The sequence below is a fragment of the Dermacentor albipictus genome, chromosome 2 (genome assembly GCF_038994185.2).
Source record: "Dermacentor albipictus isolate Rhodes 1998 colony chromosome 2, USDA_Dalb.pri_finalv2, whole genome shotgun sequence".
Classification (NCBI taxonomy): domain Eukaryota; kingdom Metazoa; phylum Arthropoda; class Arachnida; order Ixodida; family Ixodidae; genus Dermacentor; species Dermacentor albipictus.
This window is the reverse complement of record NC_091822.1, coordinates 66,256,731-66,271,159: the sequence shown is the minus strand read 5'-3', so window position 1 is coordinate 66,271,159 and position 14,429 is coordinate 66,256,731. Positions and strand designations below refer to the sequence as shown.

Below are 14,429 nucleotides of genomic sequence, written 5' to 3'. Positions count from 1 at the left end.
TGACCTGTACGAAGTTTATTATTTTCCTCTAGAGTGCATGACAAAACATGATGCAAGCAGCATTTTTCATAGTTCACCGTAACCACCTTTATAGCAGATTTATGCGCATTGTTGGCATGTCCCATCACAACAGCTGTAACGAAGCAAACAACCCTCTTGCGAGCAAGTCTTTTACGGGAATCAGTACCAAATAACAAAATCAGATACAACCAACATACAACATCCTCCGGTTTCTACATTCCACCATTATATGCACCTTCCACTCTACCACCTCAGCAGCAACACCGGGTGTCGGGTCTTTCAACACTGCAGTCGTGGTTACGCATATAGAAGGGCATACAGTGGGGACATTCTTGATGACACACAATCCAAAGGCTGTGGCCGACGAGATGGCAAGGTGATCACTCGAGCAGCTCATCTCCTTCCTGGATCTCCTTGAGGCTGATGACCTCCACCTGACCACGACCTCTGCTCTCCTTACTGACAAGCTCGTCCACTTGCCGGAAGTTGCCTGGGTCCGTCAGGAACACCTGTGCGACCGACACATATGCCAAAAGTCAGATGCTTGAGTAGAACTTGTTCTTGGACTGTCATTTGCAATGTTTTGTTAGAATGTTTTATTTTCTTTTTAGGCTTTATTTTAGAAAGTGTTTATTGTAAACAGAGTCTCTTTGTATGCATGGCAATGTGCTTTGCAGAAATCTGAATGTAAAAGAAAGAAAAGTCAGATCCTGCCACATACAGGTCGCACCGTAGTCAACATGCCCACTTTCATTTGGAAAGGTGCATAGGTGTAGCATTACTTATCACTCTTTGTATCCTATACGGAATGACCACCTTTTCTCCTGCAACGTAGTGCTGATCAGCATTAAAAAAATTAGCGGCAGACCAAACTGTAGTTGATGTCTACGTAACTTGAAGGCATTTATGTTTTGTAGAGAAAGGCTCTACGAGTCCCAATCATCCAAATTGATTTCCCCAGCGAGGCAACCTCGAGACACAAACAATGGTTGCTGGATGCGCGTGCATTGCTATGAGAAGAGAGTAGCTGGTGGGATCACAGGATCAGCTGTGACGCCGTGTGCCTTCAGTAGTCATGTGTTTCACGTCCCTGAAGCGCATGCCTTCCAATTCGCAAAGGCAAATGTGGAGAGGATTGCATCTGCTGGGGGGCCAGATGACACGAGTGTTCAGAAGCGTGGCTGCTGCGGATTGCTACCCGAGATGAACCTCACTAGAGGGAGGCATATGAAGGAGTTGAGGGGAAGTGCCATTCAATCGTGCTCACTGGAGACTACAATTGCAGCACACAGCAGCCACCTCACGAGTGTTGTACCTAGTCAAGATGGCTCTGGACAACAACAAATTTCAGATGCGAGTTTGCATCATTCGGCGACAGAAATGACATTACACAGAGCACTTTATAAAATTATAAAAGCGCATAGCGCACGGTCGCAGAGAGCGCTGCAGGCGATCCCGATTTCGAACATGAGCCAAGTCTCTGCTATTGAAGCTCATTAGTGTCTCTCTTGCTCCAGCTAATACGAAAGCGGACAAACAGGTGTGTCATAAGAGCAGGCACTCCCAGAATGCGTCATACATGCGCATTGAGTTCACACTGAACGTGCTCGGCTGGCTGTCCTCTGTCGTACCACTTCATGGCTGCTAACCACAGCCTTGGCTACTTCTCATCCCAACTGCAAATCCAGGCGGCCTCTTGCTCATTAACCTACAAAAACATCGAGATACACTGCGACATCATCATCATCAATCTATTTTCATGTCCACTGCACGACGAAGGCCACTTCCTGCGATCACCAATTATCCCTGTTTGGCGTTAGCCGATTCCAACTTGCGCCTGCAAATTTCCCGATTTCATCACCCACCTAGTTTTCTGCCGTCCTTGACTGTACCCATTGTGCACCCATTCTGTAAATCTAACAGTACACCAGTTATCTATCCTACGAATTACATGGTCTGCCCAGCTCCATTTTTTCTCTCTCAATATTGGCTAGAATATCAGCTATCCCCATTTGCTGCCTGATCCACATCACTCTCTTCCGGTCTGTTAATGTTACGCCTAACATTTTCCATTCCAACGCTACTTGTGCGGTCCTTAACTTGTTCTCGAGCTTCTTTGTTAACGTCCAAGTTTCTACCCCATATGTTAGCACTGGTAAAATGCAATGACTGTACACTTTTCTTTTCAATGACAGTGGTAAGATTTGGTAATGCCTACCACATGTACTCCAACCCCTTTTTATTCTTCTATAACATTCCTTCTCATGATCAGGGTCCCTGTAAGTAATTGATCTAGATAAATGTACTCCTCTACATATTCTAGAGCTGTCTGGCGATTCTGGATTCTCATTCCCTTGCCAGGCTGCTGAACATTACCTTTGTCATCAGCATATTTATCTTAAACCCCACTCTTACACTCTCTCGGTTATTGTTCTCAATCATTCATTGTCATGAGTCCACAGTGTTGCTAAACAAGACGATGTCATCTGCACTCATTCATTGTACAGTCAAAACCCGCAATAATGAAATCCCGCGACAACGGAATATTTTCGTATCCCCGGTGAATGCCCATAGGAGTCAATGCATTTCGTACTTCTTGACAACGAAATGTTGCTGTGCTACAATTCCGCATCAACGAAATTAGCCAGAACGTAACCCCACATATTACCTGCTTGCGCAAGGCTAGCAGACTCCATATTGTACTCAAATGCAATTGCTTTGCACTAAAATTGTGTAAAATACCACCAAATTATACTTGCACGGGCACCGCCATTTTCGTTTACAAAAACAACCAAGCACCGGAAGTGACTGCTTGAGCTGGAAACACGTCATGGTTGCCATCTTGTTTGTTGATCGGCTGTTTGAAGCGGCACGCATGTTGCTACCGACGCGTGACGACGGTTTTTGCACACCTAATGCAGTGCTTAATGTGCGTCTCTCTGGTACACTTGAAGTCGCGAGGCACTGCATAAAAATGGCAGCAAGCTTTTCAAGCATGATATCTGTTCGTTGCATAATTAAATAGACTGTTATCCCATCTTCTCCTGCCGCTTTTCCCCGTTTCATGTCTTGCAAGGCCCTTCTAACTTCATCACTAGTTACAGAAGAAGCCTCTGTATCCTGTTCATTACTACTCTGAATGGAGATAGCATGGCTGCTCTGGGTGCTGTACAGGTCAGTATAGAATTCTTCGGCTGCTTTTACTATATCTTCGAAATTGCTGACGATATTACCCTGCTTATCTTTCAGTGTACACATCTTGGCTTGTCCGATGCCTAGTTTCCTTCTCACTGTTTCCAGGCTGCGTACATTTTCTACTGCTTCCTCAGTCTTTCTCACATTATAGTTTCGAGTATTCCTTATTTTCTCTTTGTTGATTAGTTTTGACAGTTCGCGAATTCTATCTGATATCTTGAGTACGACACTTTCATTCTTTGTTGTTTCTTTATTAGGTCCTTTGTTATTTGGAAGAGCTTGCCCACTGGTTGCCTTGGTGCCTTGCCTCCCACTTCAAACGGTGCTTCTGAAGCCAGCCTAGTTATGGTTTCATTCATTGCCTCTATGTCATCTTCATCTCCCTGTTTGAAGGCTGCAAATTTGTTTAAAGTGCCAACCTGAATTGGTCTGCTTTTACCCTTACTGCATCTAGGTTGGCCTGCTTCTTCTTGACCAATTTTATCCTTTCTTTCTTTAAATTGAGGTGAATCCTAGCTCTCACTAACCTATGATCACTGCACTTTACCCTACCTAACACCTCTACATCCTGCACTATGCTGGGATCGGCATAGAGTATGAAATCTATTACATTTCTTGTTTCTCCACTAGTGCTTTTCCAGGCCTACTTCGTGTTACTGTGCTTCCTGAAGAAGGCATTCATTATTCGAAGCCTATGATACATGATGTACCACTACAAACATTGGCTTGACAGGAGTAGAATGCTACGCATTAAAGCCTTTGCTCTACCAATGCCAACACAGGCCCAATATTCCTGAACAAGTAGTGACCAGGGCTGCAACTTTGACAGGGCAAATAAATTTGTCAGGACTTGTGTTTTCGATGTGTCTTTTTCTTTCCTCTCTTTTGGTGGGCTCAGTGGCCTCCGAACAGTCCAGGTTAAGTGATATTTCAGGCCGACTTATGCATGGAAATTTACACGGAAGCCACTGACAGCAAAGAGAGGATGAGTGAATCTTCTGGTCACACCGTTGGTCTTACGTGCCGTCATTTGTCAGCAGGAATGAAAGATTCTCGGGCATGTAAAAAGCATGCTTCGCCGCCGACCTTGAAAGACCACGCATGCTAGACATAACAACAAAGGTCACTAGTGCACAGACCATCTCGAGGGTGCCCGTGTCACCAAGAACGGTGGACATCTCGACAGAGGACGCGAGCGCCTCCAGCCGCGACCGCACAGCCTTGCCCTGGGGCACCACAACGCGCAGCTTCATCTGCGACCGTTGCAGGGGTATGACATCCTGCAGTTGACGGATTGCTTCCAGTGCCTGCATTGGACATTAAAACACAGCATTAAATTCAATTATGCAGTTTCATTTCGCAGGGTAGACACTACGACGCAGGGTAGACACTACACAGCGTAGACACTACGAGAGACACTGAAGTGTGTGTGTGTGGACTGCATTCAACCACCTGATGTCCCTCGCTGTATGCTTAAAGCATGACACACAAGTTTTTTCGTTATGCCCCTAACAGAATATGGTCACAGCGGTCGGGAGTCGAATTCGTAACATTGCACGTGGCTGACTTGAACCTGTGACAACATTGGAAATGTCCAGAGAATGATACCTCCTACAAAGGTCAGAGAAAAATGGCCAGTAAAGGTGGCCCCTGTGTGCTAACCAAACAATACAGTGCTCCTGCTCATTGGGAGGCTTTTGTGAAAGCTTTACTTCATCATGCCTTTGAAGTGCCTAACCACACTTGTACGCACTCACCGTGTTCATAGCAATTCATCCCTCTTCCTACTTTATTATATTTTTTCGACTGATCGGTGCTCTTCATAGTAGCACTATTGGAGCTTGTTCCATACTTGCATCAACAATATTCCAGCGGCCAAAACAAGTGAAAAACTTGAATTTATTAATGCAATAATAGTTTACTGTGCAAATGAGAAACACTCAAGCATCATTTTTATACACAATCTCCCCACACACCAAAAAATGCTGGCAATATAAGCTCTCTGGGCTACCAGGTAAATAAAAAAAATTCTAAGACCTTAAAATGTTAACATGCTGCGAGTGTTAAAATCTACAAGTAAGAAGCATCCAACCCCAGTGCAACGGTTTTCTCAAACTAATAAGAACTGACAATGAAAGGAGGTAAACATAAATGTGGGAACTATCACATTGGTGCCACAGTTTGTTAACTGCCAAAGCAGCTGGGTTTGTAAGCGATATGCAGGCATTACACTTTCATTAATACGTACTAGCAAGTACTGTTCAACTTCATAGGACTGAAAATGTTTTGCATGCGTGAAAAGTTTTTCGTAGCCTTCAAGATTTGCAACTTTCCGCTGTTGTAGCAATGTGCAGCACCATAACCTTGAAGGCTGTGCTTCTGGCATAATGCTATGTTGCTGCTTGTCTGCAGACAAACGGAATGCACTGCATGTTAGCTCAAGTGCATGAAAAAGGTCAGTCTTGTTGTACTGAATTAACCTGAGAAAGGTCAAGCACCATTCCACATCAAATGAAATTAAAACAACTTGTTCACATCAATTTCTGGCCATTCCTACTAAAACGTTCTGCATGCATTCCAACAATTCATTTGTTTTCAATATATTCTTATGGAAATTGCACAAGATATATATGGAATCCATGAAGAATCGGAGGAAAATAATGAAAATCATGCAGAGTTATTGGAATGGCATATGGAATGTTTTAGTAGGAATGCGGAGAGTACATTTGCAAAAGAAAAATGAAACAATTAGTAGTAAATAATTACAACGGTAGTTAACTAATAATTGGTTTGCTGAACTACCCAAAAGAAAACCCTCTCCATAGCTTATCGGAAATGCTACAATTGACTTTTTGTTGAGCGTTAAGGTGTTCAAAAGGAAGCTTTAGCTCGTGCCCAGCTCCAACGCCATCTATTCAAATACATGTAAAATGCAGAAATGCTTTTATGAGGCCATCTCTGAACCGATTTGAATGAAAACTGTTGCACATAACGAAGAAAATTAAATTATAGTGACTCTAGGAAGAATAATTTTGATTTAGCCCATAATTTTTTTTTACAGAAATTGGCCAAATTTGGCAAGCAAAAATATGCACCAACAATTATGACACTTCATAATGTGAAATTTGAGTGCAGCTGCTCAGGTGTCTTGAATTCGCTTTATATTAAGGCAATGAATTTGAATCTGAACAGCAGGACACCATCGCCAGCAGTGCTGAGCCTCTGCTCGTGCAGCTTGTTTGGCAGCAGCGGTAGACGAACCACTTCCACCGGTTACGTCGCTGATTGTTCAGAAAGAAAGAAAACAAATGCGCGTGGAGCGCATTCTCTAGCAGAGGCGGCATATGTGAAGTAGTGCATGCAGAGTGGGTCTCTGCCATGGAGCATGTCTCGTGCGACACTACCCTTCCTCCTCCACGGTATCCACCCCTGCTTTTCTCCTCATGGTTTCGCTGCACACTCCACCTCCGCTTTCCTCCTCGCACTCTATTCACCTCTGTTCACCATCACCGTTTTTCATCTCCTGCTATGCTCTGCATATGCTCTTTCATTCCTTGCTGCGCTCTTTCACTTGGTTACGAGAGACACCAATGCTCAACGCAGGAACGGGTGCCTAAGAGCTGTGCTCTAAAGTGGAAGAAAGAAGGCGCAAAGCTTACAAAAAGTTCTGCTAACTTTAGGGTGCATGCCAGAGCACCCTAAAGATGGTTGAGAAAAGGGCAGGGTTTGCTAGCAGCAGACGCTGTGCTGCAAGCCCCACCTCTTGCGCAACTATGTTGGCGAGCAGGGGCGGGGTCTAGCACACGCTTTTTCATTGGTCGTGCCTGGCTATTCCGGCCATGTATAGCTGACACCACAAGAGGATGTGCCTGGTCCTGCTGCCATTTGCCGGCACTCAAAGCAGCCGCCGCAAAGCACAGGCCACATGCCCGTGTGTTTGCGTTCATAAAGCAACCCGATGTACGTTCCCATCTGGGAAGTGCCTCCCACCTGCTGCTTAGTGCTCTTGTTGGGCCGCACCGAGAAGTGCGCCTCCTTCATGGACTTCTCGACAATGGTGACAGGGTAGGGTCTCTTGGTCTCCGGGTTGATGCACATGTCGGCCACCATGGTGGCGATGTCCCGGTAGTTCGACTCCAGCTGGCAGTGTCGCTCCTTCTCTGACACCTGCAGCTCACCCTTGGCCAGGATCTGGACGTGGATTGATTAGCGAGGGTCAAAGGCCAATTGCAACAGTATTTCACTCCAGCTAAATTGGTTATAAATAGGCAGTCAACGTCTATTTCCACAGAAGGACAAAGGCCTCTCCCAGTGATCAACTACTTTCGTCTTGCGCCAACTGACATCACCTGGTGCTTGCGAACCTAATTTCAGCACACCATCTATAGTTTCTATCACAGACTGCACTCCCCTTCTCTTGGCACCCATTCTGTAACTCTAATAGACCAATGATTACCTGCCCTGCGCATTCCATGTCTTGCCCAACTCCATTTTTTCACCTTTAAAGTCAATTAGAATATTGATTATCCCCGTTTGCTCTCTAATCCACACCGCTGTCTTCATGTCTCTTAAAGCTGCACGTATCAAATGAGCAGTACATACTAGCAAAGCAATCGTGGCAAAGTTGCAGCGCTGGTTATTGTCTAATTTTCTGATTAACAGCCTGAGCAGAAGGCACTTCCACCTTCTGGTTAGTGTATAGCATGTAAACATAAGCACATTGCCTATCAGAGTTCTCAGCGCAGCGTGGGTGATACCCACTCTCATATATCATGCCAAGGAGTCGGCTGCTCTCGGTTGTGCTTCACTTCTGGAAAGCAGTAATGGCAGCACATTTTTTTTCAATTTTGGTGTCGAAAACATCTACTTTTACAAGCTTTTTATAACACATCCAGTTATACTTCAAATGTAAAATACTGCACGGAAGCTACAAAACTTTACTAAATATCCTGCATCTTGATTGCCTGGGTCTAGGCTGCGCAGGGGGCAGCAGAGTGTCTCTCGGCAGCATCATGAGCTTGCTGGATGGCCCTAAGTTGGTCTTGAAGACCTGAGCAAGTCAGTGCTGCTCTGCATCATGTCTCTAGTTCATCCGGGGGACTGCAATTCTTACCTGAAGTATTTCGCAACCTCAGAGTATATGCTCTAGGGTGGCTCCCCTATCTTCCCATAATTTACATTTGGCAACATGGTATAATTCTGGAAATATGCGGTTAAGATGTACCGGGTTTGTGTAAGTTTTGGTTTGAAGGCGCCTCCAGTCAACCGCCTGAGACCTGTCCGATTTCGGGCTAGGAGGTGGATATATACATCTCGACTTTCTACAGAATTCGGTAATGTCACTGAATAAGAGTCTATCCCTCCGTTCCACCTCCTCCTCAGTCAGAACCCCCCACTTATCGGGCACAGTTCATGAGTGCTCGCACAACACAATGGACAGACTCATTAAGGTTGGGGGTGGCTGTGATTGCCTTGCCATGAAATTCCTCAGATGATATGAGTTTGACTTTACTGTTAAGAATTCTTGCAACCTCAACTGAGATCCATCCTCTGGCACAATTTCGTACAGCCGATTGAGAGTCACCAATAATGTGTCTACATTTGGGAGAAGCAATAGCCAGAGTGATGGCAACCTCCTCCGCAACCTCAGATACCCTGCTTTTGATTGAGCATGTGCATATGCTTTCTTGCTTTGTATTGTGATGTAGACTTTCAGAAACTAGGCATTTTTACACAGTCCACAATTTCATTGCAGCTGGCCCTTAAATAGTACCTACGCAGACAATGTTGGTACCTGGTAGTTAATGTATATGACACAGATTCTAGAACGTGGGCTTCAAGACTTACATTTCACCGCAGGTGCAGCTTAATCCCAGAGGCCGCACCCAGGTGCCAGAGTCATTGTCTTCTGGATTATGGTCATTTCCAGCTAGCAATATTGAGAGAGGTTTGGACTGACATTTACAAGCTAGCCAAGCATGGCACCTTTCCATTTCCCACTTTTTCAAAAGCCTGAAAGAGCAACCTGACTTTCCCTAACAAGAGTTGTTTTTGTTTGCGATAAGGTAATGCTACACCGAAGACAGAACATTACTAAGCTAAGCTACTCTGCACATTTCATTGGCCAGTGACAGCATATGCAGCAACACGTTCCATTACCTCTTTGCAGATTTTGGTCTGGTCATCTGAACCAAAACACTTCACCAGGTCCTCCTTCTTGGCAGCCTGGCCCTTGGTGACATTTGTGTACACTGTGTGCATTTGAAGGACTTCATCAATGTCCTTCTCCCTGTGCAAAAAAAAATAAGAGCAAATATTTAAACGAAAGGAAAACAAAGAAAGTGGCACTCTGTAGATGGTTGAGAGGTGAAGCAAGCACCAGAGTTGTAATCGATCGACAATGCCAGTCTATAGCTTATTTCTTGAAGAGGTTCAAACCAGTCCCATGCGCACGCCTCATCTGCAAGTGCAGGGAATACTGTGAATTCAATCTGGACTAAGCCTGCATCACGAGAACAACTTGCAGGGTAATACCATGTTGCAATGGTAAACAATTTTTATTTTCTCTGTACAATAGTCTATACACATTATTTTGCATATACATAGCAGCAGCGGTCACTCATGTTTGGAACAAAGTTGCTGATACGGCTGCCTGGCCAATGCTGGAGGCAAGTCGCTCCTTTGAGCCAGTGTGCTGGTCTTATTCTTTCAAAATGCGCATGACAGGAGCTTTAATCCAGAAGAGCACACATGCAGTGAATTCACCATTTTGTCACAATTTTCTATTTTCAGAGCCCCCCCCCCCCCCCCCCCCCCAAAATGAACCAAGGAACAGGTAACTTCACAAAAGTAACTTCAATAGTTGTTTTATGTGAAGCATATTACTAGAGCTCAACCCAGCTCCTCAGGCGTGGCGGTGTCGCCTTCAATACCACGTGACACCGTGACGTCACGACAGAGGAGAAATGGGGCTCCAACTCGCGCCGTTGCCTTCAAGGCTGACCACGTGACACCGTGACGTCACGACAGAAGAAAAACGGGGCTCCAACTCGCGCCGTCGCTCGCGGCGGTATATAAGCAGCTGCGCTTGCCTCTGCTAGACACTCACGAGGTGAGATGCCTCCTGGAGACAGAGCTGCTCGTTGGAATGAGAAGCGAAGGTTGTGGCGTGCTACAGAGACTGTTTCTAGGTGGCTTTGCTACGGTGCAGCGACTACGCGCCCCGCATCGGACGCGGTGAGCGTCGAGCAACGCAGCGTTCGGCACGACAACGAAATGTGCGCCTGAGCAAGCGCCGCACGCCTGAGCCGACGACACCGGCTTTTCTACGACACGAGTCCCTAACGCTGGCGCGTTAAAATAAAGGCTAGTATGCTTCGCATCCTGGGCTTAACCTTAGCTAAGCCACAGCCAAAGTTGTCTACAATGTTTCAAATACAATTGCACAATAAAGCGGATGCCATTTACTTAAAGTGCTTTAAGTGTGCACTGTAAGAAGCTTTTCCAGCTGAAGATCAATTATGCACTTCTCATATAGGCGACCTTTATAGTGAAGGAATTGACAGCTATGATCTAGCTATGATCATTCTAATGACAGCTATGCAAGCACCTGCAAAAGAGTAGTCCGACTGCTTACCCAACTGATCTCAGAACAAATATTACAATTCAACATCGCCAAAACACAAGTTAGTTAGTTTAATAGGGTTTAATGGCGCAAAAGCAGCTAAGGCTATGCTGCGCCAAACACGAGGTGTTCTAAAATACAGTTTATAAAGTGAAAGACTGTGTTAATAATCTATATTTTATGTAAAAATCCAGTGTCATCTAAAAATTTACGGACATCACAAAATGGGACTAGTGGATCATCGCCTAAAATTAGAGCAGGGTGTAACGGTATGTGTTGTTGTTGTGTTGCAAGAGTGCTCGTCTGTGTGTTTCAATCTGCGTACATGTGAGTAATATGTGCATAACTGTTAGTGGCTGTTTACATTTCTCACATGTTGGTGTGTCTTCGCCAAAACACAAGTTGTGTTTGCATATCACTAGCATTGAATAAACATGCAGCAATAACATGTACAATCCTACTCATGAATATTCACAGTGAATAACCAAACTTGTGTTTTGGCTTTAAAAGCTTTGCTAGAGACGTACGAAAAGAAAAAGACTTCTTTGTTTTCCCTGCCTTGCACCCAAGTATGTTAGACATCAGTTAAGCTTGTGTTTGCTCTACACATATCTTGTGCAGTTGGTTGACAAAGTTCACAGACCAAGCGAATGCATGCCAAATGGTCTAAGCAACATTTCCGGTGTATCAGAACTAGCAAGGAACACAGGTCCTTTTGCTCTTGCCGACATGTCATTTTCTTTTTGCAGCAAAGCTGTATACCTCTACCATCCAAGCAAATTATTGTGTTGGCGTGGCAAGCAAATAACTTCCCATACGAGGGCCGATCCCGAAGGTAGTGCAACACTCAGCCGACCCCCGGCGGAGGTGAAGTAGGCGCTGTTTGAACCGCACCGATGGCACCGGCTGTTGGAACCTCAGTGCTGACGCCCGTTATTGCAACTGGGTCGCAAGCCCCAAGGGTAGCGTAGGCCTGGCGGCCCGGGGCACACTGGAAGCATCCGAAGGTCCCAGCAAAACATGAGGCGACTGCTAACAGAACAACTTGTTTATTCTAGCATCGCAAAGAGCGGGCGGTCAGGTCGACCGAAGTAGAGAGAGGGGAGAGCACGTTACTCAACAGCAGAAATCGGAGCCTCTCTCCTGGCGTCCGGGGGCAGCTGCTCTTATACTCTCGGAGTTGAGAGCAAGAGGGAAGGTCACGAGATGACGCCACGTGACAACGGCGACGGACGGACTGATAGACACGTTGGGACAAGGAGGTGACGCATCAGCCGGGCCGGCGCCGGACAGACCTCCTCGCTTCACACTGGGGGAGCTCCTCTCCCCGGCTGCCGCGCTTTGACAAGCGTGGGCACACACACACACACGAACACACAAAGACACGTGGCACTGAACATGCCGGGACGCGCTCGGCGGGGCGCGCTCGCGGCCGCTCCGAACGGGCCAAAATGTCCGCCGCTTGGAACGAAGCTCCGGCGTACGTTGCATCCGCGCTGGCTTTACCGCGCGTCGTAGGCGAAACGTAACAGCGCGAAGCACCCCCCATACATGGGCCGATCCCAAAGGTAGTGCAATGCCGGCCCGACCCACGGCGGAGGTGAAGCAGGCGTTAAGCACTCCGCATACGTGGGCCGATCCCGAAGATAGCGTAATGCCGTGCCGACCCTCGGCGGAGGTGCAGTTCGCCATTACGGGGCCCAGATACACAGCTTCGCTGGTCATCCTTCTTCACAGAGTGGAAGGGCACCGAGTTTTTTGCTTGGTGTACTTCTCCGTTTCTCTTTCTCGTGCAATGCGCTCTTTGAGAGCTGTGGTGACATGCTTGTCTCGAGAGCAATAGTATCATTGGAATTGAAATCGCTGATACCAACCGTTGAAATCTGCTATTCTTGACTGCCTTCTCCACATCACACGACCCGCCAAGACTTCGGTTCTTTCTATCAATCTCAACTAGAATTTCAGCTTGCTCTCTCATCCACACACCTCTGTTGTTCTTGTCCTTTAACATTCCAGATATCATTATTATCACTTGTTGGGCAGCCCTTAGATTCCTCTCAAGCTTCTTTGTTATCCTTGAAGCTACGGTCCTTTAGGTTAGCATTGGTTAATGACCTGACCAGCACTTTATCGCATGTTGCAATGTGCAGCTAATAGAGTGTCATATGAAGAGATTTCAGGGTTCATTATCCCATATTTGACTTGCGAAAGATGCGGTCTCAATACAAGCTTCTCAGATGAATGCCTTTTTCTGTTCCCCAAAATACCTGTTTAGCCCAACACTAAACAGCACTAAGGCAGGTGTTTATCCGCCTGTCCTCTGTGAGGTTGCATGTGCGTTTTCAGAGTAAGGTGAAGTCCATGCGGTTCGTATATCTTTTACCATGAACGAGTTAAGCATATCAACAGCCGTCAGAGCACTTGTATAATCACCTGCAGGCAATTGGGCAGTCAAAAGCACCTACATAATCGGTCTTATTAAGAAAGCTTCCGTCGAATTGGGCACGTACCACTTGAAAATTGAGCTGCCGTTTTCACGTGTTGCACAAACACACCTATCCGTTAGAAACGCAGAGGTTCGTGTGTACAGACTCATCGCTATCATTAGAAGGATTGTAGTGTACTCAAAGCTATTTTGGTTTCGGCCTTTCATTTCTATAAACTGTACAGGCAAAGCCGGCTGACGAGGCTTAAACTACTTGCAAGCATCCCAACACAACGCCTCCGCCCGTCTCATGCAGTTGACAGCAACAAAAACAATAACTCTGGCCGATATGTTGCAGGCCACGCGCCTACGGTAATAGCTCGCTAATGTTGCTTCATTTCACGGAAGCAGACGGCGGCCTGTGGGAACGTCCCCTATATACAGAAGAGAAGAAACTAAACTTAAACGTATTCTGTGCCTGAACACCATCACCGAACGTGACTGCCTCGCGCTCATATGGGCGGTCGCAACATTTCCACCATTCCTGCGCCGTAGACCATGGCGCCCGTCGCCTACAGATAAAAGAACAGAAACCAAGCTTACACGTTGTTTCTCCAAGCCAAAACCTTGTTCTTGTAGCAGGCGATCTCGAAGCGCTTGCCACCTTTCTTCATGCGCACTACGGCAACGTTGGTCAACCGTATCTGGTTAGTTGGCGTAAATATCGACATTTTGAAACCTTAAGTAATAAACAAACGCTTTAAATGGGACAACCGAGGGCTACCGTGCACAGCGAGAGTATGCCTAAGAGCTGTTACTCAAAAACTTGTTTGCAAATGAGCCAAAATCCTGCATTGCCGACCTAGGTGTTCAGCGATACGACCACACGAAAAGCGGATGAGAGGCGGAGAGCATTTCGGTAGCGCATTCCACCTGTCACGTGGTATAAAGCGCTGGGCCTACTCTGCGCACGCGCGGGGTTGCCTAGGCGACCGAGACGCGTCTGCTGACGAATGGCTGACGAAACAGTGACTTCGATGTCGATTGACCCTTTAATACGCGCTTTTGAAAGCCCTTGGTTAGCATTGGTTAGTTCGTGAGCTCCACGTGCGTTCGCGTCAAATAAAGCACAATAATGCAAACATTTTCCAACTACTTAATATT

General features: G+C 46.2%; 1 protein-coding gene across 1 annotated transcript; it reads right to left on the bottom strand.

Annotated features, from left to right (window-relative positions):
- Sbds (SBDS ribosome maturation factor) lies at window positions 1-14,234 on the bottom strand. Its single transcript, XM_065433627.2, has 5 exons — window positions 13,869-14,234; window positions 9,376-9,505; window positions 7,207-7,407; window positions 4,356-4,523; window positions 1-530 (listed from the first exon to the last, which is right to left on the bottom strand). Exons 1-5 carry the CDS (start codon window positions 13,994-13,996, stop codon window positions 402-404), a joined length of 756 nt encoding a protein of 251 aa, XP_065289699.1. The 5' UTR covers window positions 13,997-14,234; the 3' UTR covers window positions 1-401.
- Between the last annotated feature and the right edge of the window lie 195 nt (window positions 14,235-14,429).